This window comes from Lathamus discolor, chromosome 2 (genome assembly GCF_037157495.1).
Source record: "Lathamus discolor isolate bLatDis1 chromosome 2, bLatDis1.hap1, whole genome shotgun sequence".
Classification (NCBI taxonomy): Eukaryota; Metazoa; Chordata; class Aves; order Psittaciformes; family Psittacidae; genus Lathamus; species Lathamus discolor.
Window position 1 is genome coordinate 113,469,673 of NC_088885.1, and position 21,473 is coordinate 113,491,145.

Genomic DNA, 21,473 nt, shown 5'->3' on the forward strand with positions numbered 1-21,473 from the left:
AAAGACTCCCAAAAGTGGCTTTGTAAGGCGAATTTCAGGTGAATTTTACAATGCAGTTTAATTTATAAAAGTTAATTAGACTTGCTTTGGGATATAAACTCTCAGTTGAAGCACAGAGCTTCCATTAAGTTTCAAAATATATCTACATTTATTTAGAAAAAGTGAGGATTTTCCTTTGCTTCTGTAATGCCATATTCTGGGCTAAATATGTTCACCCATCAATTTCTCAAGAAGGGTTGTAACAATTCTAGGTATTATTTGATGTCACAGGACCAGGCTTCTCATAAGCCTCTGGACACACAAGGGCTCACTTAGTCAGGAGGGGTGCGAGCTCAGGGCACTGAAACTGATACAGTGATACCCGTGCTGTGCTCTGCCACGACAGTGAAACACTGTTAGACCCAAACCAGGCTGCTTTAGGTGGTCAGTCACCTGGTGGGTCAGTCCTCCATCTAGATAATCAATTCACAGATAACAGTAATGGAAGGATCTCAAGGCCTTAATTTATAGCTTGGAAGCAACATACCCATTTATAGGCCATCTGGGTAACAGCATTCAGTAAGAAGAGGTCAAGCAGCCAAGAATGAGAAGCAGCACAAAGCTTCTGCACAAGCCAGGTCTTTTCAATCCAGAAAAGCATGTAATTTTAGAAAGCAAACTCTGGGTTTTCTCCTTTCTTTCTGTTTAGGGAATTTTTATTTTTTTTTTTTTTTTCCAGTACGGTTCCTGTATCCTTTTCCTGATGCTGAAATGTTAAATTGCAATACAGAAAGGTTTTTTTTTCCTAAATAATTACTCCTAACTAGTACAGTAATAAAGACAAGACAGAAAATGCCTCCACAACCAATGTCACAGTTTAGTGAAGCCTCAGTGAAAATTCATGGCAGAAATTAAAACCGAAGCAACACTGAAAGACCCTGCTAACATGTGCTGTGCTAGTATTTTGTACTGATAGCTTTTTGTTTTTTTTTTTTTTTTTTTAAGGAATACTAGCAAACAGGAGAAATATTACTTTAAAAAAAAAAAAAAAAAAGAAAAAACATAATTCTGCGCTCCAAAATTTGATACCAATGAACAAATAATCTCTAGGCTTTGTCCTCACCATCAACACATGGGGAAGTAGGTGAACTAAATTGCTTAAATGGCAAATCTGACGTTTAAATCAAAATGATGGCTGCTTTTATGAATTCGACATATCTGCAGAGCCAAGCATTTGTCTGATACATGGTCATTAGCACACCTACATAATTAATATTATGTCCTGCGAAGTTCTCTACTTTAACTGCTACAATTCTTCTGCAAGAAAAGTTAAGTAACAAAAAGCATGGAAGTACCTGATTAATTATCAGTTGTTGCAGTTTTTCTCCAGACTCTGAAAGAAAAAGAAAATAATTACTTTGTACTTATTTTAATGAATATGACCGTGTACGTACAGAACAAAAACCGGTGAATTCAGGAAAAAAAATCAACCCTTCTAATTGAGAAACAGAATTTAACATGTACAAATGACTCGAAACTTCAAACTGGAAATCCACCTAAACTAAAACAGAAGCCCCTCTTAATCAATATGTGATAAGAAGAAGACAGGTAGACAACCTTGCTAACCTGGAGCCTCACATGAAATTACAACATTCAAAATGAAGACAACAGATTTCAAATATGTGCTGTGAATTATCTCAATGTTGTGAGATGTACTGCTGCATGCATATGTGCCTAAGAGACTTAGCATCTAGCTCAGGTTTTGACCATTGGAGGAGAAAAGCAGCTTCTGCCATGACCCTAAAATAAAATTACATGCCTATGTCAAGACTGAGGTTGGGCACCAGCTGGCTCAAGGGAGAAATTCTATCCTGATAATATTCACAAAGTGGCAAGCTGAATTATGGTCTTGTTTCCTTATTCTGACTGCCCTCTGCAGTGTCCTTCAGTGTGCTCCTGAAGACATGCTCAAAGCCTGGACAGAACATTGCTTTTCTACAACCATCAGGACCACAGCAGCAATGACACCTGAAACCTATTCTTTCATTTTAGATCAAAAGGGATAGTAATTTTGCCCCATTTACTGTTTCCATGCACTAGTAGCCAAAAGGGGCAGCTGGTATCAGTTACCCTCCCTTTGCTACTGGAGACCATCCACATGTATTGGGGAAAGTCAGGAATTTCACACTTACCTATCCAGCTAGGCTACATGTACCCAGAGGGTTTTTTTGAGTAATAATGATAGGACACAGTTTACAACCTGTCAGTATCACTATTAACTGTCAGGGGACCCTGCCCAGCACGGGTGGCTGCCACCTCCAGCACTGGGAACGATACTCCATTTGAACAGGATTTTTTCATTCAAATACTTGTGGCACAAGACAGAATTTTTAAAATTACTTGAAAATATTTTAAGTGTTAAAATACAGTGTGAAGTCTCTATTTAAAGTAAAATTATATTCCTTACTTGTCCCAGAGAACACGTCTCCTCTCAATGAAAGCTTTATAGATAATTCAAATAATCACTTTAGGCTACATTATAAAATTGTTTCTTATGATAATTATTTCCTGCATGTTTGTGTTGTGCTTTTATTTGTTAAATATACAAAAATACCCCCACAACAAACCCCGTGATTTTTTGGCTAAAAAAACCCACCCCAAACCCGCCAAATTATCATTTAGGGGATACTTGTTAAAACGTATTTCCTTGTTCACTGACTTCATCTTTGGGAGAATTAGAATTGATTCTTACAACTAATATTTTAACCAGATAAATTGTTGGTAATAGAAGATTAAAAGAATATGTGTTTTTAGCATTGTCTAATGATATACAAGTTGCCAGGAAAGCGCAGTGTTTGAAATCTTTGGTTAGATCAACCTTATTTTGCTCAAAGGTTTGTGGACTTTGAATACTGATGCTTTCCTGTTTCCCAGTACATTTGTTTTTAGGCTATTTTGATTCACTTTAAAGGAATTTTAATAACTTTCTGTTGACAGCATGGACAGCTGGTCTTGAGAATTAGTGAAAATTCACTTGCTGACTGAGGAAGGAAGTGACATCAATGAGCTTCTAAAGTCAGCCCTGGGGAAAAAGTGTGCTCCGCCAGAGTAGCCTTTCATGCCATTGTATTTCCAGTGATGCCTCGAGATGCAAATTGCATTATCAATCAAACTTGTGGTTTCTACCTCAGACAAATATAAAAAATGAACAGAAAACTGGGAAAGACCTTTGTGGCCATTCCTGACACTGCTGAGGAAAAGGCGAGGAAGAATTTATGGTAGTTCTTTCGTTGTTCACTCTTAGCTCTTTCTTTTGGTGATTTAAATACTACAGTATCAAGGAAAAGGCAGTTGCAGAAGTGTCTGTATGATATACCAGTAATGATGACACCGGTTAAACAGGACAGAGATTGAATAGGCTGTTAAGGACAGAAGAGAGATCAAATTCAAGGTCACCAGCAAATTGAATACTGTGTTCTCCATTTATTCACTAGATGATCCTTGTCCTCATCACAGAACAACTATGTGAATTTGGCATAGTCAGCAGCTGTGCTCAGAAGAGACCAAGGTTTGTAATAAAAGAGATGCTGCAAATTAAGGTGGAAACACATTGGCACCATTTTATGGGGAAGCCAGGAAAGTCCTGGTGTGTACTGTACTTTTGTTTTAGGACAAAAGCTACAAAAGCAGTGAAAAAACATGAACAGTGCTGAAAGCAGGTTCAATTTCCAGCTGATGGCTAACACTGGGGCAGTAGAAAGTTTTGTCATTCAAAGTAGCCAGAATTTTGTTTGCCCGGTCTTCTTCCTCTTCTTCTTCTTCTTCTTCTTCTTCTTCTTCTTCTTCTTCTTCTTCTTCTTCTTCTTCTTCTTCTTCTTCTTCTTCTTATTCTTCTTCTTCTTCTTCTTCTTATTATTATTATTTTATTTCCCAGAATTCTCTTGCAATGATTAGTCTCTATTCTGGGTTTTTTTTATGTCACCTCAGTTTTGAGAGGGATGTTTCTCTTTAGGTACTTTGTGCTCGCTTGTGGTGACCATCAGCATTCACTATGGGGATTCAAGAGAGAGCGCTCCAAATTCAGAAGACGTGAGGCAATGGGATGTTGATAAAACCAGAACTGTCAGAACATGTCTGTCACTCCCACAGACAACACCTGCATTAATCTTATGAAATGCACGGAATTCTTGAGACAGAAGTTTCATTACCAGTGGACCTAACACATGCTAAATTCAAAATTTACAGCCATTTTTCCCAGAGCCACTGCAATGAGGTAGCAGTTTATGCAAGATGAATGGGTGCATGAGCATCAAACTAACTGGGAAATTTCCTGCCATCTGGACATGTATATGGAAGCTGTCCAGCAGGTAGCATAGTCCAAGAGACACACATCTGCAACTCAGACCGCATGCGAATGGCTTGTTCTTATCCTGTATTTCTCCAGTAATTTTTTTGTCATCTGGAAAACCGTTCCTAAATGAGCTCAACAGTGCCATACGACCAGCCTTGAAAGTGTAAGCAAATCAAAAGACCTTAATTATAGACAAGTATACTTTACTGGTGAGTCAAACGATGTATTTACCAGTACAAACTACGATTCTGATTTGCTGAGGCACTGCTCTCCTTCCACTCTAACTGAGGCTAAACTGATGCAACTGGATACTGATGATTTTTTTTTGCATCAGGACTGGAGAAACAGACCTCTCCCAATTCAGTTTCTCTTGCCTCTCCAGTTGCAAAAAGTGTAAAGGATGGTTAAGATGGTTGAGATAAACGGTCTTCTTGGGTTGACCTCAAGCTATATCACTTTAGAAAGAAAAAACTTACATCAAATATTCTTTTAAAGATTTCTCTGTACTGCCATACACTAACCAGTCCACTAATTCCTGTTTCCAGGGCAAGTTGTTTTTTTTCATTTTTTTCTTGCTTGTTCTTATTATGGAAGATTAACTTATTGAGAGTCATAATGTATATTTTCTAAAGTAACTGATCACTGCAAGACACAAGAATATGCCATAACCAATGCTGTCATGAGGATCTGCAACACTGACTTCTCAGCCTTATGCATATGACCTACAGGAGAACAACACAAAATAATGCACACTATGCCCTGCTTCCCTCCATACAAAGGAATGTGATACTTGTGCAGGTTTACAGATTAATTTGCTGTAATTCCTTTTAATGTTAAACTACTTCCAGCTCAAATATAATTAAGATCACCAGGTACAAAGGATTCAGATTGGAAATATGAGTACACTCCAACAGCACAAATAACAGCTTGATGCTGTTTCTTATGTTCAAATGGTTGGATACGTTAAGGATTTTGACAGCATGTTTGCTCCCTAAGTATGTAGCAGAATAATAAAAAAAAAAGAGGCTTAATTTCAAAAGGCAGAACACTACCACTGCATTTAATTAGAGTGTAAAATCCCTTAAATACTCAGATCTGCCAATTTATGTGACGTGACTGCTACACGTCCTAGCAACAAAGGATTTCTTTTTCTTCTTTTTTCTCCCTAAAATCAAATCCCAATTTAAGCAACCATCATCAACATCAATAAAATGAAGGCTTTGGAATAAAGAGTTTATTCCTAAAGTCTTCAGACAGCTCTACTAATATTTGTGCCATGGCAGCGAGGCAGGAGGTGAACGGAATAGAAATTCTGGGTCTGTCTCCTTGTTCCCAAGTGTCTAAGGGCTTCCAAGCAGACAGAAAAATGTGTGGAGAATCCCAGGGGGCAAAGGGGACCCTCAGCATTGCTTTGAAACAGCCATATGCATAGGCTGAAGCAGCCACAGGTCACTTAACCGGAAGTGGGAATGGCACTACTACGAACTCAATTTTGAAGAGGGAATTTGATATTCTAGTATCAGTTTAATTTTGTTTTCCCAGTTTATGACAGAAACACTAACAGCTCTGGATGTTACTTTATTTTTACAGACCTAAATAAACACATATGAAGCCTTTTTGGTTATGACCCACCCCATTTTCATTGCTGGTTTCCTAATCTACCAGAGCAGATTCTGAGAGGTGAAAGGAAACCAGAGCACTCATTCATGACAAACTTTTGCAGCAATTTTCCATGGTACGAAAGCCTGAAGAAGAAACACTCAGATTTGTTTTTCAGACTTAAAACAGAGAAGGTGTGACACTAACAGATTATCTTCCATGAAAGCCTGAAACATGGCACACAAAGATTAAAATATTTAGGACAAAATCATTCATTTCCTATAAATTGTCCTCAGAATCTCCAAGATCTGTAAGCAATACAGCTCCTGCAGAAGCGCGTAGCATTTCCTCCTTCTTCTAACAAGGAATTCAGAAAACTGAAATTGCTCATTTATAGCACTGCCTTCAAAATCTAGTTTGGCTTACTTTTGCACCTCTGTGATAATTATGCAACTGAATATGAATACAGTGGCCTAAAATGTATTAATCACATCTTCACGGTATTGCATAATCCTTCTCAGTTGTCACAATGCCAACCAGTAAGGCACCCTGGCAGTAGGAAACATAAAAAGAAACCCAAGTTGATACTGATTGAAGCAAATGAAGGAAAGTTGGCCATCTCAAAACACTGAAACTCTCACAGCATTCCAAGGTCTCCCTAGCTAATTTTTTGTTATTACTTTTGATATGAAAACAGACCTTTAATTGTCAGTCTCTAATAAGGATGCAGAACTGTTCCCTGGGAGGTTCAAAGGACCCTGGGAAACTAAACATTTATGAAAGCTCAACTAGCCAAATGTCTTGTGTTGATTAACACACACCATTCAATTTCCACCTAACAAAGTCATAACAAGAAGAAACCCCAAAGGAAAAAAAAAAAAGGACTGACAAGGAAATATTAGTCTTAATAGGACTCATTCATTAATTCTGTTGTGTGTAAAAAGAAGGTGGGGGTGTAACTCACATACATTCCTGGACCAAATCCTGCACTGACTAACATTATATAAGTATACTTATGTCAAGCAGATGTTATAATATAAGTTGCTTAAAAATCTGAATATTTTCAAAAGAGACAGAACTGCCAGGACTCCACTAACAGAGTTAGTTGGCAGGCTTGTTTGCCTAGTTTTTTCCTAGAAGGTTGTGCTTTATATATCTGGGGAAAGAGAATACAAAATTTGACACCTTTTTTCTTTAAGGATGGAAGATTTGATATAATGGAAACATGCCAGGCAGCGTGTTTACCTTTAACATTAACACAATATTGATACATATCATGGTTTGGATGGTTTCCAGCTGAACATGATGTATATTTTCAATGTCTATTTGGCATTCATCCTGTATCTAACAACAAGAATATTTTGTTTGAATTTTCTTTCACAGCTCACTATTCAACTGCTTTGAAATGCTTTTTCCTTTTATCCAACTAATTCGTGACTGTTTCAAAATTCCTGCTCTCTTAAGAAACTGAATGGAGGAATCATGGATTTCTACTCATCTGCAATTAGGCAGCAAAGATCAGTTAATTACAGCTTAGCAGATGCACTTCCTCAAACCAAATCACAATGGGATCGACATCCTAAGGTAGAAATTGCCTCAGTTCTCACATTGCAAGGACTATTGCTTTTTTATTTGAAATCACATGGACCACCAGGCTCCATTTTCATGTTACTAGTTATGTATGGTGGTTTATGGTGCTTTATATTATGATCATCTAGAGGATAGGTCACATCATCTGTTAAAATGTCTTTTTGACTATGCTCCAGTATCAAGCTCAATTGCTTATGCAGTTATCTTCCACAAAATAGGTTTCTTGGCTTTGAGACAGAAGAAGCTGTTTCTACCCGTCAGCGGGTTCGTTTTCCTATATCAAGGTTCTTAGTGTGTGTTAAATGAAGGATGGCTGACCCCGATTTTTTTCTTCTGAATGAAAACTATCTGGCGCTTATTATAAGAACAGCGTGGTAAGAGCTGTCATGATGGAAAAGACCACAGAGAACAACTAGAGCTTCAAACTACACACTCAGACACCATGTGGAAATAAAGCTGTACACATACATCTGTATCTTTAATATACCTTATTATGATCTTAGGCAGCTGAAGATTTGTATTGAACTCACAGTAAGGCTGAAATATTGGAGTAGTTTGCCTTTGGTTTTGGTTCCTGCTTGGTTTCTGTCCATATTAAGAACATACGGTTACCCCCACCCAGATAAGGAATGTGATGGCAGTTGAAATCTGCTGTCAGATTTAACCATGTTAAAGTAAAGTCTCATGGAGTCATGACCATCCAAACTAGTATATTGTAAAGAAGGTCAGCTGTTGTTTTTTCACTTGTAGAGAAGATGAGTTTGTATCCAGCTCTAAAGCACACTGTCCCCATACAACCTTAATTAGAATACCCTGGAAATAGCCTATGAAGATGAAGGCCCCATTACCAATGGGAAGCACCACACAATTTCCTACAGCATTAGACCCACAGAAGCTTATTTTGACTCACCTGCTAGGACAACTGCACCACAAACAGCTGAGCTACAAAGCTTCTCCGGTGTGAATCAGTAGGAGAGGTGTGTGAAAGATGAGAATGCAGCAAGGGGTGGAAAAATACAGGCTTCTTGACACTAATTAGAGTCCCACAGCAAAGTCTCCATCAGAAACCTCAGTTTACAGTTTCTGTATTTCAGAAATAAAAAGGAGATGAATTGTCTATACAGCATAAAGCCAGGAAGCGACCAGTGGTGATGAGAGCAAATACTCTTTCAATTTATTACCCATTCTGACTATGCCTACATAAATAAACTGTAACTGTTTGAATCTGCCACATTTCTTTGTTTAAGGTCTAAATGTGCCCCTCTAAGGCATGCATGCTCTTAGCAGACTGGCCTCAAGTAACTTCTCTGAAATTAATCCATTTGGAAGTAAAATATCCCCATTAAGAATGTGACACTTACAGAAAGACACTATCCACATATTACAAGCAGATTCTGGAATTAATACAGCAGTGAAGAAGAGAGGGGAAAACAAAAAGATGAAATAGGCACCCTTTAAAACAGATCCTTAATACCTGGAAAGCTCAAAACCCAGGATAATTTTATGGTGTAAGAAAACCAGAAGAACAAAGGCAGAGAGAAACAAAGGTAGAATATACCCTTTCCTAATGCATGGCTCTGAATTAAGATTCGTCAGATACAAAAAAAACCCAAACCCTACAGCAATCCATTGCTGCAGGGAGTATAAATTTATCTACATTTTGTATAACTAGAGTATGACCTTTTGCGACCAACTCTTGTGCTTGAATTCATCTGTAGCTATTGGAAGTCATTTATAAAAGGTCATCCATGACTGAGAATATAATATAAATCCAAGATGCACAAGGATCAGGTTTGTGCCGCTCAAAAGAAACTGGGGAGAGAGGGAGAGACATGGGGGGTGGGAAGCTCAACCATTTAATTCTCAAATGGATTTGGATCTTGGACAAGAGTATTTAATCTGAGTTATCAATTTCCAATATACGAATGGGAATTATGAGAGAACACATAGCCTTTATATTTGTCATTGATGACTACATTACTGAAATGCTACCAAAGGAGGTTATTTGACCAAATAAGGCTACTTATTTGCTTGCTGCAATTTGAGTCAAATTTTTATATCTAGAGCATGGAAAAACCTCTTATTCCCACTGTTTCTTCTAAGAAAATATTAAGGATGCTCAGTTTTTATTGGTATAAAGAAATAACATTCTCAGGTAAATATAGCTTATAACCCTACGAAATCATAGAATGTCTGTACCTGACTTCCTGCATTAAGAACAGTAGTACTGTTTATTTGTGGGGTTTTGTTTCTTTCTTTAGGGTTTTTGTTTGGTTTTGCTTTTGTTTTCTTTTTCAAAACAGTCCTAAATGGGTGATATTTTAAGGCATTCCTTACAAAAAGAGCCTATAAGGATGCACAAGGAATCCTCAACAAGAAAAGTTCAAGAGACATACAAGAGCATTTTAGTCAAGTTCTCTGAAAGTGTTCTTTGAACATCAGAAAATTCAAACTGTACCCTCCATACTGACAAGGTAGTTGACTAGGAAAAAAAAAAAGGATACAATAATTTATGGGTAGAAGTAAAAGAAAATCCATATAAGAGAGATCTGACAGTAGTTATTTAATCAAGATCTTTTGAAAACTCCTCCACAAAGACCCCAAACTGATTCTGAAAGACGGTAAAGGATTCATGACCACTATATGAGACCACATGAAAGCTTTTTAAAAAAAAAACCCACCCAAACTCTTGTATGCTTAATGTCTTTAAAGCCAAATCTGCAGCCCAAGCTTGCCATCTGCCCTACCACTAACTGGCTGGCTGAGCAGCAACTGAGTATACATACTGCGGCTAATTGCAAACGCCACCTTTCCTGCAGGTGAAATGCCCTGATGCTCCAAGCCTCACAAACAGCACGATACTCTGCTTTGGCAGGAGCCTTTTGCTTGCTTTAGAAATGCCCATTGTGCCTCCCTTTGCTTGTCATCTTTGCTATGCCAACTTGGATATTGGCACTGCTCAAAACTGGAAAGCGGCAGGGGTGATGCAGCAAGTTCAACTGGAGAAATTGTGAGAACTGAACTCACAAATGTCACTGAAAACATGGTTAAATGTTAGATCGGACATAAGGAAGAAGTTCCTTACTGTAAGGGTAGTGAGGCACTGGAATGGGTTGCCCAAGGAAGTTGTGAATGCTCCATCCCTGGTGGTGTTCAGTTTGGACAAAGCCTTGGGTGGGATGGTTTAGTGTGAGGTGTCCCTGCCCACGGCAGGGGGTTGGAACTAGATGATCTTAAGGTCCTTTCCAGCCCTAACTATTCTATGATTCTATAATTACACAGAGACTGAAAATAACAGCAGTAAGGTGTTATCCGGGACCCAGAAACTACAAAGCACCCCAACACCAAAAGCGTAAATGATGCACTGCGTCAATCCAATCGCTAGGGCAGAGGCTATGTAGACATTCTTAGATAGAGCACACCTTTTCACAGAGGGTGAACTGTCAAATGGGTTTTTAAGCTACACCTGCAGGCTTTGTACACACAAGCATTTTCTGCCCACAACATATACTGCTGCTGCTTGCAAAGGACTATATGTACACAGCAGAAGCTGGTACTAGGGTACAATTTGCATCCATAAAATGTGCAGGTGCAGTTTTATGGAGACCTATGAGAAGAACATGACCATATAGCACACAACTACTATATACATAGCAGCCTTCAGTCAACAAGCTAAGTAATCATCCCACAGGACATACCATGCCAAGCACAGCAAGGAGAGGTACAATTTACACCTGAAATCGCAGCCATGTTCGTGACTGGCAGACTGATTTAAGAGACAAGTCTTCCCAGTCTCAGTTTGCAAACCATGGGTGTGTACTAATACTGGTAGCGATGGTAACACTCCAAACTGAGGGTAAGATTAATGTGTCTTCTTCAGAGGTGAAAAAAGAATTCTGAGAAAGTCCTTATCAATAAGTAATTAAAAGTAGTTTCTTGTAACTGAAAAAACAAAACAACCCACTTTCTTTCTTCTTCCCCTGTGAATTGTAAATTTTTAGGCATTAAAAAATAATCTTGCGTGCCTGACACGAATCAGCAAGTGAATTACTAACCAAGTTAGCTTCAGCAACTGCTAAGTGACATAGTCATAATATGGCGCACTTACTCACATGTAATTACTAATTTCTACTGAATTGCGCACTCAGGGTGGAATTGAGCTCTCAGGATGAGTCATTTTTCTTCTGATAGGCGAACACAGTCAATATTGTATCTGATTGTCAGCAAATCCTGCTATTGGCTTCTTGCTAACTTCAGGAGTAAGGTCTTCAAGCATTTCCACAGCTTAAAGGGAAAAGGCATATTTCTGTTTAGCTTATTAGCATTTATTTATAATGAACACAATTCTTTATATGAAATTTAATTAAATAATGTGAAAAGAAACACAAAGGAAATGTGGAAAAAGTCTCTTCAGATTAGAAGGTGTTTTGGACTAAAGCCACACCAATTCCTATTAATTAAATAATTAGTGAAGAGTAAAAAATCCAATTTGACAGGACTGAATTTCCTGCCTTCCGAGGGATCTAAAAAAGAAAATGTGATAATTGAGTATCCACCCATATGACAACTTTTGGGCATCACTAACATATTGACCTACTGCTGTAATTAAGGCAATTTGTGTACATTGAATTGGTTACAATATAAAGGCTACGTCCAATTACCGCAAGTATATGAGAAGCAAATCTTCAGAAAAATGAATTTTACATCTTGATGTTGCTGGCACGGAGCGGAAGGAGCGGCCAGCATTTTGAAAAGGATGGTTAATTATATGTACAGCCAGAGACTCTGGAACAGCAGAAGTGGAAACAGCTCGGAGTTTCAGATTTCTTCTGTCCATACAAACATATCAGTAACGTCCTCACTTTCAACAATACTTTTTGTCCCTTAGATTACAGATAACTAGCTCTCAGGATCACAGCAAAAAATTGGAAACATCGATAGTTGCTACTGTGTGGCACCAAACTTAAATATAGTAACAAACCCACTGGAATAATGGAAGCTAGGCTTACTGATCACAGGAGGAAGACACACATACACAGAGGAAATAAGTCATAAAGAAGCTTTTCATTCTCATTTCATTCTCAGTTTTTCATTCTCATGCATTGTGGACTCCTACTTCTTTGCTGGAAAACAAATAGGATCATGCAACCATCTACTCATACTCAACACCTAAATAATCCTAGCTAAAAATACCACTTCAGACAAGCTACAGAACCACAGCTTTTGGTTTCATGTTTGGTTGCATGGCTCGCTTAAGCTGCTCAACAGCTGGCAGAAATGGACAGCTCAGCCCCTGCTGCAGTTGTAGCGACATACTCTTCTTCCTCCCACCTACCAGCACTAGCACAGCTGCATCATGCGGTCAAGACGCACCACAGTGCTGATTCAGCTAAAAATTCTCATTTTGCTTAATAGGCTGATTTTCAACCATATGAGCTCTGATCAGGCACGTTAGCTGTGCAAATGGAGATGCACGGCTGGGAACAGCAGTGGGCGCAGGAAGTCCTCTTCTGAGGAAGCTCACATGTGGATCAGCATAAGCTTGCCATAAATCCACATTATCTGAGCCCTCATCTACCCAGCTGTTACTGAAATATCACAAGTGACTGAATAGTTCAGAGGAGCAACAATAACCAGTCTCCTGACTACCTGTTATTTTCTTTCAGGGTTCCAATTGTATGGGACTCAATTTTTTGATAGTCAGATATATTATCTATTTGGCTTTTCAAAAGGTATTTGATAACATTTCTCTCACAAGATTTCTTAAGAAAACTTAGCAGGTACAGAATTAGAGGGATCATGTTTGCGCAGATTTAGAAAAACAAATGTCTAAAAGACATGAAACAGCACAGGAATACGAGAGAAAAGAGTCAGCTGTGGAAAAAAGTCACCAGTGAAATCCTGCTAGTTCATGTTGAGGACATCCGTGTTCTCAACACGTTCTTAAAGTCACCTGAGAAAGGGACCAAACAGGAACATATGTTGGTGATATTATTTGCGGTAGAAATGATGGAGGCTAAAGAACTTTTTCTAAGAGTAAGCTGGTAATAAAATGACATATGAAGTGCAACTTATGCCAAGTGATGCTAGGAAACTTTTAGGAGAAAACTTTTCATTTAAATTCAAAAGTTGTGGACTCTGAACTGAAGTCTGAGCACACTGCCACTCAGGAATGAGGTCTTGGGGTGGTAAAACTTCTGCATAAACATCATCTCTGTGCTCACAAGTGAAAGCAAATTGAAGAACAGAGGAAAAAAAAAAAACCAAACAAAAAGAAACCAGTTTGATTCTGTATATACACACATTTGCATCTTAAGTATCATATGCAACTGTGATCCTTCTACTCATGCACAGAACTGGAGAAGAACAAAAGAGGGTAAGGTGGTGGACTGAAAGTACAGACTGACTTACAAAGAGCAGTAGCTATGAAGCCTGGCAAAGCAATGATCCAGAGGAGAGAGGATAAAGATCTGTAAAATCATAAGTGAGGTGGAAGGGGTGAATCAGAACTGACTGTTTGCTGCCTCTTCTATCACAAGGCTGGAGGCATCTGATGAAGCAGGCAGATGGCATGTTCAAAACAAACATGAGGAAGCAGCTCTCCACACAACTAAGAAAGGAAACTCAGGAACTCTTTGCCACGGGATGTTATGGCTGCTAAAACTTTACATGGATTCAGGGGACAACCAAACAAGCTGAGAGATAGGAAATCCTTTGGGGGTTTATAAGCAAACACAAACCACCTCTGGCACAGGAGCTTCCTGAAACACAAACTGCTGGAGTCTGGGAAAGTCACGTGAGGTTTCACTTTGCTGCTAGGATACTGAGCACGACAGAGCTCTGGCCTCATCCAGTATTGCTGTTGTTATGTGCAACACAAGATGCTAAAAAAAAGGGTCCAAGTTTAAATAGTTCACAGTCTGGACACAGCTACATCAGTGACTTCCAAAGCTACCTAGAAAGTGTGCTGAAAGCAAGGGATTGACCTGCAGTATTCTAAGCCACATGCTAATACCAGACCATTCTTCCATGCCACAGGCTGGAAACACCAAGTGTTCAGGAAGTATTACAAGAATTTCCTACCACCTGTCAGTTTGTTAGTTCTCACTTTTTGCTCCTCCTTGGGACTGTACAAAAATCACTAGGGAAAAACAAACAAGCCTTTTTAAGAACTAAGCTGTGTTGGATTTTTGTTCATAAAGCAGATATTCATTTAAAGAACATAAATAGCCTAACAGCCATAGCTCTTAAACACTATTTCTAATTATACTGCATTGATTAAATACAACTATATTTTAATTAAGCTTTGTTCATATAGTACTCCTCCTATGTTTTTTCTCCTTCTAGAGGAGGAAATGAATCTCTTCTAGAGATTTGTTTTCATGGAAAATAATGCTTATAACTTCATTTAATTTAAAAATTAAAACTAAAATCTGCACAACACACTGAATGTTTCATAGGCACAATTTTATAGGCAAAATCAGCTGTCAGCTTTGAAGTTCACCTGCATGGAGAACCCCCTCGTCAACTGCTGCACTACTTTCATTGGTGATTCTTAAGTCCTACCAGAAGGCTCACTGTTAGCCGTCTATGATGCTTCAAGTCCAAGTGCTGAGTTGTGTTAACAGACTCTGCGAGTCCTCCCAGTCTATTTCATTATAAAATCAGGTTACCTACAATCACAGCTGAAGACCAAGCAGAGTGATTTGTCCAGCACTAGTACAATGAAGAAGATACCGTGAATGTTAGCACCTACTGCCCTCTACCTGCTTCACTTAAAATGCCTAAATAGCAAAACCAGAGGAAACCACTTTCTAGTTTTTAGAATTCTCAGTCTTATAATTAAGCTGGTCAAACCCACTCTGACTAACTGATTTCTAGTCTGTTTCTTTTTAATTACAAAAGTAAGAAGTGATATTGCCCTGGAATATTCATCCCTGGCTCCAGCCACTTACTACAGCTAATTAATTTGATAACTAGCCTGTCAGACTGCTCAGACAGCTAAAAAACCACAGGTAACACTGGACCAAGGCCTTCTATGGCAGGCTTTGGTCAGAAGCTGAGGACAACGCTGAGAAACAGATACACTACGACTGCATGCCGTGCTTGCTGAAAGTATCTGTAAACTAATACCTGCATTCTGCATGCCTCAGCATTAAGCTGGCCTGGCAGACACAGGCCCTCGGTACCTTGTTTACCCTCCGTGATTGGCAGTAACAGCCTGAAAAAAAAATACAGCAAACTCCATCTGCCTGGCACACCCCCCGTAGGCTCACTCTCCAGCCCACTGTGATTGCTTATCCATCAGAGGGGTGTAGAGAAAAAAGGTCCCATGGCAAACTCTCCTGGCCACGCAGCTGTTAGATAAAATGTGTTATCTCCTGACACAAAGACAGCTTTACAGGTGTAGTAGGAGCTGCCAATATGCCTTTGTGTGGCCAGGCTGCCAGTGAACCTCAAGAATCCCATCAGGAGATCACTGAAGTACAGTGGGGTCTGGCAAAACAAACCACTGGAGCATAATGAATCTAGGTGGTACGCAATGAAGTGTCGAGGACTTTAAACCCTTTTATAAAACGGCACTCCATTTAGTATCTTAAGCACTTCCTGATTGGTATGTGTAAATGACGGCTGTGATTTGTTTGTTTTTAACAACAGGAGGTTTTGCACTTGTAAAATTACAGCAGAGAGATTTTGATACTCAAGAAATGTATCTGTGTTTGTGATAATACCACCCTGCTAAATATGTTCATTTGTTCCACTTCAGGTTTTATTAATTAATACTAATTGAGCAGCCTTTTAGTATATTTTTAGCCTGAGTGGGTTCTGCGCTAAATCCTGTACACTGTAGCCTCTCCTTAGCCTTACCCCTTCATCCCCTGTCCCAGAGTGAATGTTTCACTCCACATCACTGCCCTGAAACTCTTCTGTGTTTGCAGATATTTGTAGAATCATAGAATACTTAGGGTTGGAAAGGACCTTAAGATCACCTAGTTCCAACCCCCCTGCGGCGGGGGTTGCCTATACATGTCTCATATTGAATCAATAATGAAAAAAAAAGAAAAAAAAGGAAAAGAAATCAACAGATATTTTAGAAGATATTTTAAAGAAAGAGGCCTTGACAAAAAACTCCTGAACCCAAACATGGCTAATTTTGTGTGGCTAAGTGCCCCCTAGTGATAAAGCCCGACTTCAAGTAACTTTCACAGCCACTTCCATGCCTTACACAATTTTGTATCTCAGTTATCTCTGTTTTGTTTTGCTTTGTTTCGTTTGCTTGCTTGTTTTCAAGAAAATGAAGCAAAACAACCAAACAACCCCTATCTAAAAAACAACAAACCAAAAAACCCAAACAAACAAATGAAAAAATCACTGTGTTAGCCTAAATACAGCCTTATACATTGAAACATGACTCCAAATGCTTCAGTCTTTTCCTGCAAGTAGCAGGAAAGTAGGTACAGGAATATTCATATTAACTTTGATGCTACCCATCACTCAAAAGAGATGCATAGTCATCTTTGTGGTGGATTGTTTAAACTCCACAATATCCAAGAAACTGATACACTACTTAGAGATGTCTGCCACTGAGTGGTGATACTGCAAAAGTGGTAGAGAATTAACTCGGCTAGCCCTGTAACTCTTGCCTCTTGCTACAAAGCTCTCTACCCAAACTGAAACACACCACAAATCAGTCATTCCTCCCCCAGAACAAATATGTCTAGAGGGACTTGTTTGGAGCAAACATGTCTAAAGAGCATGCATATAGCTTCATCTGCTGAGTTATGGTCCCTGAAGATCTAAGTGGAAAGCATGTACTTAGGGAAGTCTGGCTTACAAATGAGTTCTTACAAAATAAAAGCACCTCCAAAAGCAAAGATCCTATTTTTTTTGGTCTTTCAAACATTTTCAATTTGTGAAATTAGAGAAGTCCCAGAAAATATACTGACTCTACTTTCAAACTGTTAATACAGAAGAAAACTCTGTGTGTGTGCTCCCCTGCTGCAGATCTGTGATCAGATCTGTCGATGCCACTTCAAAACTATTCATTGTTCTTCTGCAAATAGTAGTTCTTCCATGTTTTTCAAATACTGTCTTTGGCTTTTTAACGTGGAGAATCTCACACCGACAACTACACCTCAGTTTGTAAAACAGCTCTGGGTAATTTTTTAAAAGACCCACAATTACTGATTTAAGTAACACTGGTGTCTGCTATGCGGGTTGTTTTTTTTTTTTTTTTTAAGAGAATGTCACTTCAGTGACATACTGGTCAGAAAACATATTTATTTGTCTCCACATTTAATGAGCATGAACTATATTTTCCAGTTTTTCTAATGAAGCAATAACCTTACCATATTAATTTGTGTTTCTGCACTCACTGTCTTTGCACTATTATAATCACTGATGTTTGCTAGATAACCAGTTAGCCTGCATGCTCCCATATTACTGCAAAAGTGGGGTTTTAGTCAAAAGTACTCCTATATTCCTCTGGAACATTAAATCAAAGGCTTAAAATACAGCTTTCAGTGAGCAATTTCTTACAGAAGATAAAGAACAGCTCTAAAAAAAAAAAAAGACATGGCAAAGAGACAAATTGTTCAAATGCAGACAGCATAAAACTGCACTGAAGGAAGTTCAAATCTTCTAAGGAAATTCTGCTTCCTTAAAAACAACAAACAGCAGTACTAAGATACTCTAAATTACATTTTGACCTTTCAAATTACTGTCAAGAAGTTTTATTGTTAGTTTTATTGTTAGTACCTGTTCTCAAGTTTTAGAAGAGTACATACATTTCTGCCTCTTTGTCCATATGGGCTAATATTGGTTAGAATTGAAATATAATATCAAGGACTGTAAATGCAGACTAACTATCTACTCAGGGAAAGGAATAAACCACCTTTTAGCATTTTCTCAATAATGACAGAAAAATCCAGCGCCGCCTTAAATCTAATAAAAGTAGACAAGAAACATGCTCCTCTTACACTTTCATGAGACATAAAGCTCTGCAGTTCAGTGTCTGTGGAAATTTCTTCTGAACATATTAAAATGATCTTAGGGCTCTACAGAAACCCTGCTCATAAAACAAAAAGCTAGGATAGTTAAAATTAATACACCATAAATAAAACATGCATTTCAGTACATATTAAATGACAGGCCTCAGAAACTCTGCCACCATGCACACATTCACAAAGCAGTAAGAACACACGCAATTCATTAAACCTGCTCAAGTGTGCTAGTTCTTCCTGGCATTATTCATAATTGAAACATTTCAATTTTAGTTAACAGGAAAAAAAAAACCCACCCTAATTTAAAAGTAAAACAAGGAAATTAGTTCTGTGTTTCTGGATTACAATCCCATAGTGCCTTCAACTAGCCACATTTAGCCTTGGGGGGTTTAATTAAAAAAAGGCTTTTTATAAAAGAGGCAATGTAGCCCACTCCACTCAAAGAGAAACCTTTGCAGACACAGATCTCTTATACAGTTTTTCCAGTATGCCAGACAAAGCCAGCAGAAAAACAATGAAAAAAAAGAAAAAAAGTCTCAGCTTGTATTTTAACTATATGCCTTAAAAATGTTGTTCTTTCAATATGAATGCTTTTAAACAAGCACAAGGAACAGACTTCATGTCAAGTCCTCACAGAGGAAAATCTACTGCTTGTAGCAAAAAGCAGGGTAAAAACAGTGTATCCTGCAGGATATAGTACTGAAGTGACAGATGATAGGATGAGGGTGACAGTCTCCCCCACTCCTTCACCTACTTAAACCACAAAAGCTCCCTACCAAACACCTCTATAGGCCCTAAATGGTCAGAACACAACTGGACAGCCTATATGAGAGGAGACAAAGCACCCTGAGTGAAATGGATTGGTTTCTTACAATGAAAATGAATGGCTAAGATTTAGATTTTACATCTCAGACTCAATATTCACAAGCCAGAGGTGCACACATCACAAGCTGTGAGCTGGGTCCACTGTTATGCAACATCTGATTTGACTTTATTCACAGAAATGAGCACTGACAAAGCACATTTCCCTGTTCTTGAGCTGTTTTAGTGGCTCACTGGGGATCCACACTGCTGGCCTCAGACACAGACCCACTCTCTGAAATGGAAAAAATCACACCGAGGTATAGACCCCATGCAAAATGCATGCACACCCTGCAAGACTAGATGCTACAATGCCTGTCTCATCTCAGTATGTGTGTTTAATCCACTGCCCTGGGACACCAACATGTCGTAGGCGGAGCTGCCTGCAGCCTTCCTAAAGCCCTGCTATATTTTTCAGTGCCATTCCCAGAAACAAGAACTTTTCTACACAGTGGGCCCTCCAAGGAAGAAGGATAATTTGGGGTTTTTTTTAAAGTTATTCTTAACTCTCATTAGAGTATTACCTAAGTGGAACTGGGAGAGCCCTGGGGGAATGGATCATAATTTTTTCCTTTATTCCTGCATTCTTCTTTTGCAATCTGCTTCTGGTTACCTTCTGGAGACCAGATAACTGTAGTCAGCAGATTTTCTGTCCGGCCCTATGTGGTCTGTTATTGTGGGGCAAACAAGCAACCAAATTATGTCCTGCTTATATAAAATAATTTGAAAGCTATTCCAGCATACCACCAGATGCAGGAGGAGATCATTATTCCACTGCAGCTGATGATTCCTGAAACGCTGTTCCGCATTGTTTCTGTTACCATTCGTCAAGGTATAAAAAAGAAGGGAAACCTCAGCAAGTTCTTTGTGAATATCCCAATGTCCCTAAAAACCGGGTCTAGATTCTTCATCATCTCTTCTCTATAAATAAATATTTTAATGATCTGTACAGTGAGGCAAAAGAGCTGTATACACTTTTCCATTTGCAGGGTGAAGAATTGATTTTACACGAAAATGGGGTTGTAGTAACACTACATCTCATCAGTCACACGGGGCCAGAAAAAAACCTCACAGCTACTAGGTTAAACAATTCCATCTTTTAGGGTTTGGAAAATGTATTATTATTATTATTACTATTATTATCCCTTAACATAGCAGTATCAGTAAATCTTTACCCAAATGTCTACAAACCTTTCTGATTTTTTATTCGGGAGAATAAATCATTCTGAAAACCAAACCAGATAAAACAGTTATCATGCCATTGTCCAGATAGCTCCCACTACAAATAAAAATGTGCTGACAAGTCTACACATGTCCAAGGGTCCACGCCTGCATAAATAAAAAAGACAGGTGAAAGTAATTCTACTAATTTAATAGTTGGAAGATATAAAAAGGTGACAAACCCCTATTCTCTTAAATTTTGCTCTATTTCTCCATATGAATCCAAATAGCAAGCAGTTTACCACTGGCAAGCCGGGTAAGCATCTAACTGCCATGACTACAACACACCAGCAAGGGGAGTAGTAACACTTTGAGAACTTCTGTCTTCAGCGATCGTAAACTAGACATTAAGGTAATAATGCATAGAACAATGATGCCGGGCTGTATAGGCAGTGGAAGGGACATTTATTCTACTGAAAGCCTAAGAAATTAAAAAAAAAAAAAAAAAAAAAATCCACAAACAGAAAACCCGAGTCTTACAGCGTTATTTGATTTTGAAAAGAAAGTGGCAGCACAAATACAGATTCTCAGATCAGCTCAATATAAACCCCAGGGCAGCAAGATAAAACCTTCTCAAACCTGAGAACTATTTCTAATATATTTTCTCCATTTAAACAGCAATTACTACATGTTTCTATGGGAAGGAGAGACGCTTCCTAAGAAAATAAAGATGTGGCACTGCTGGGGCTAGTAGGTAGGAGGGCATTCTCAAGCCTGAATTGCAATCCCTGATAGAGAAAGCAGAAGGTGAAATTTCTTACAGCGGGCTTTCACTCCTGCATTTCTTCACTTGGGACAGATAACTGATCTGGCACTTTCACAGAAGAGTACATTTGTAACTGGTGGCACACTGACCTTTGAAATGCTGT

At 38.6% G+C, this 21,473-nt stretch overlaps 1 protein-coding gene across 4 annotated transcripts in view; it reads right to left on the minus strand.

Annotated features, from left to right (window-relative positions):
• CHST9 (carbohydrate sulfotransferase 9) overlaps window positions 1-21,473 on the minus strand; it is a 90,186-nt gene that overhangs the window by 18,979 nt on the left and 49,734 nt on the right. For all 4 annotated transcript variants that reach the window (XM_065668168.1, XM_065668171.1, XM_065668169.1 and 1 more), the window contains exon 5: window positions 1,335-1,372. In XM_065668168.1, the coding sequence (XP_065524240.1) occupies window positions 1,335-1,372 (38 nt within the window). The remainder of the gene's footprint in view (window positions 1-1,334; window positions 1,373-21,473) is intronic.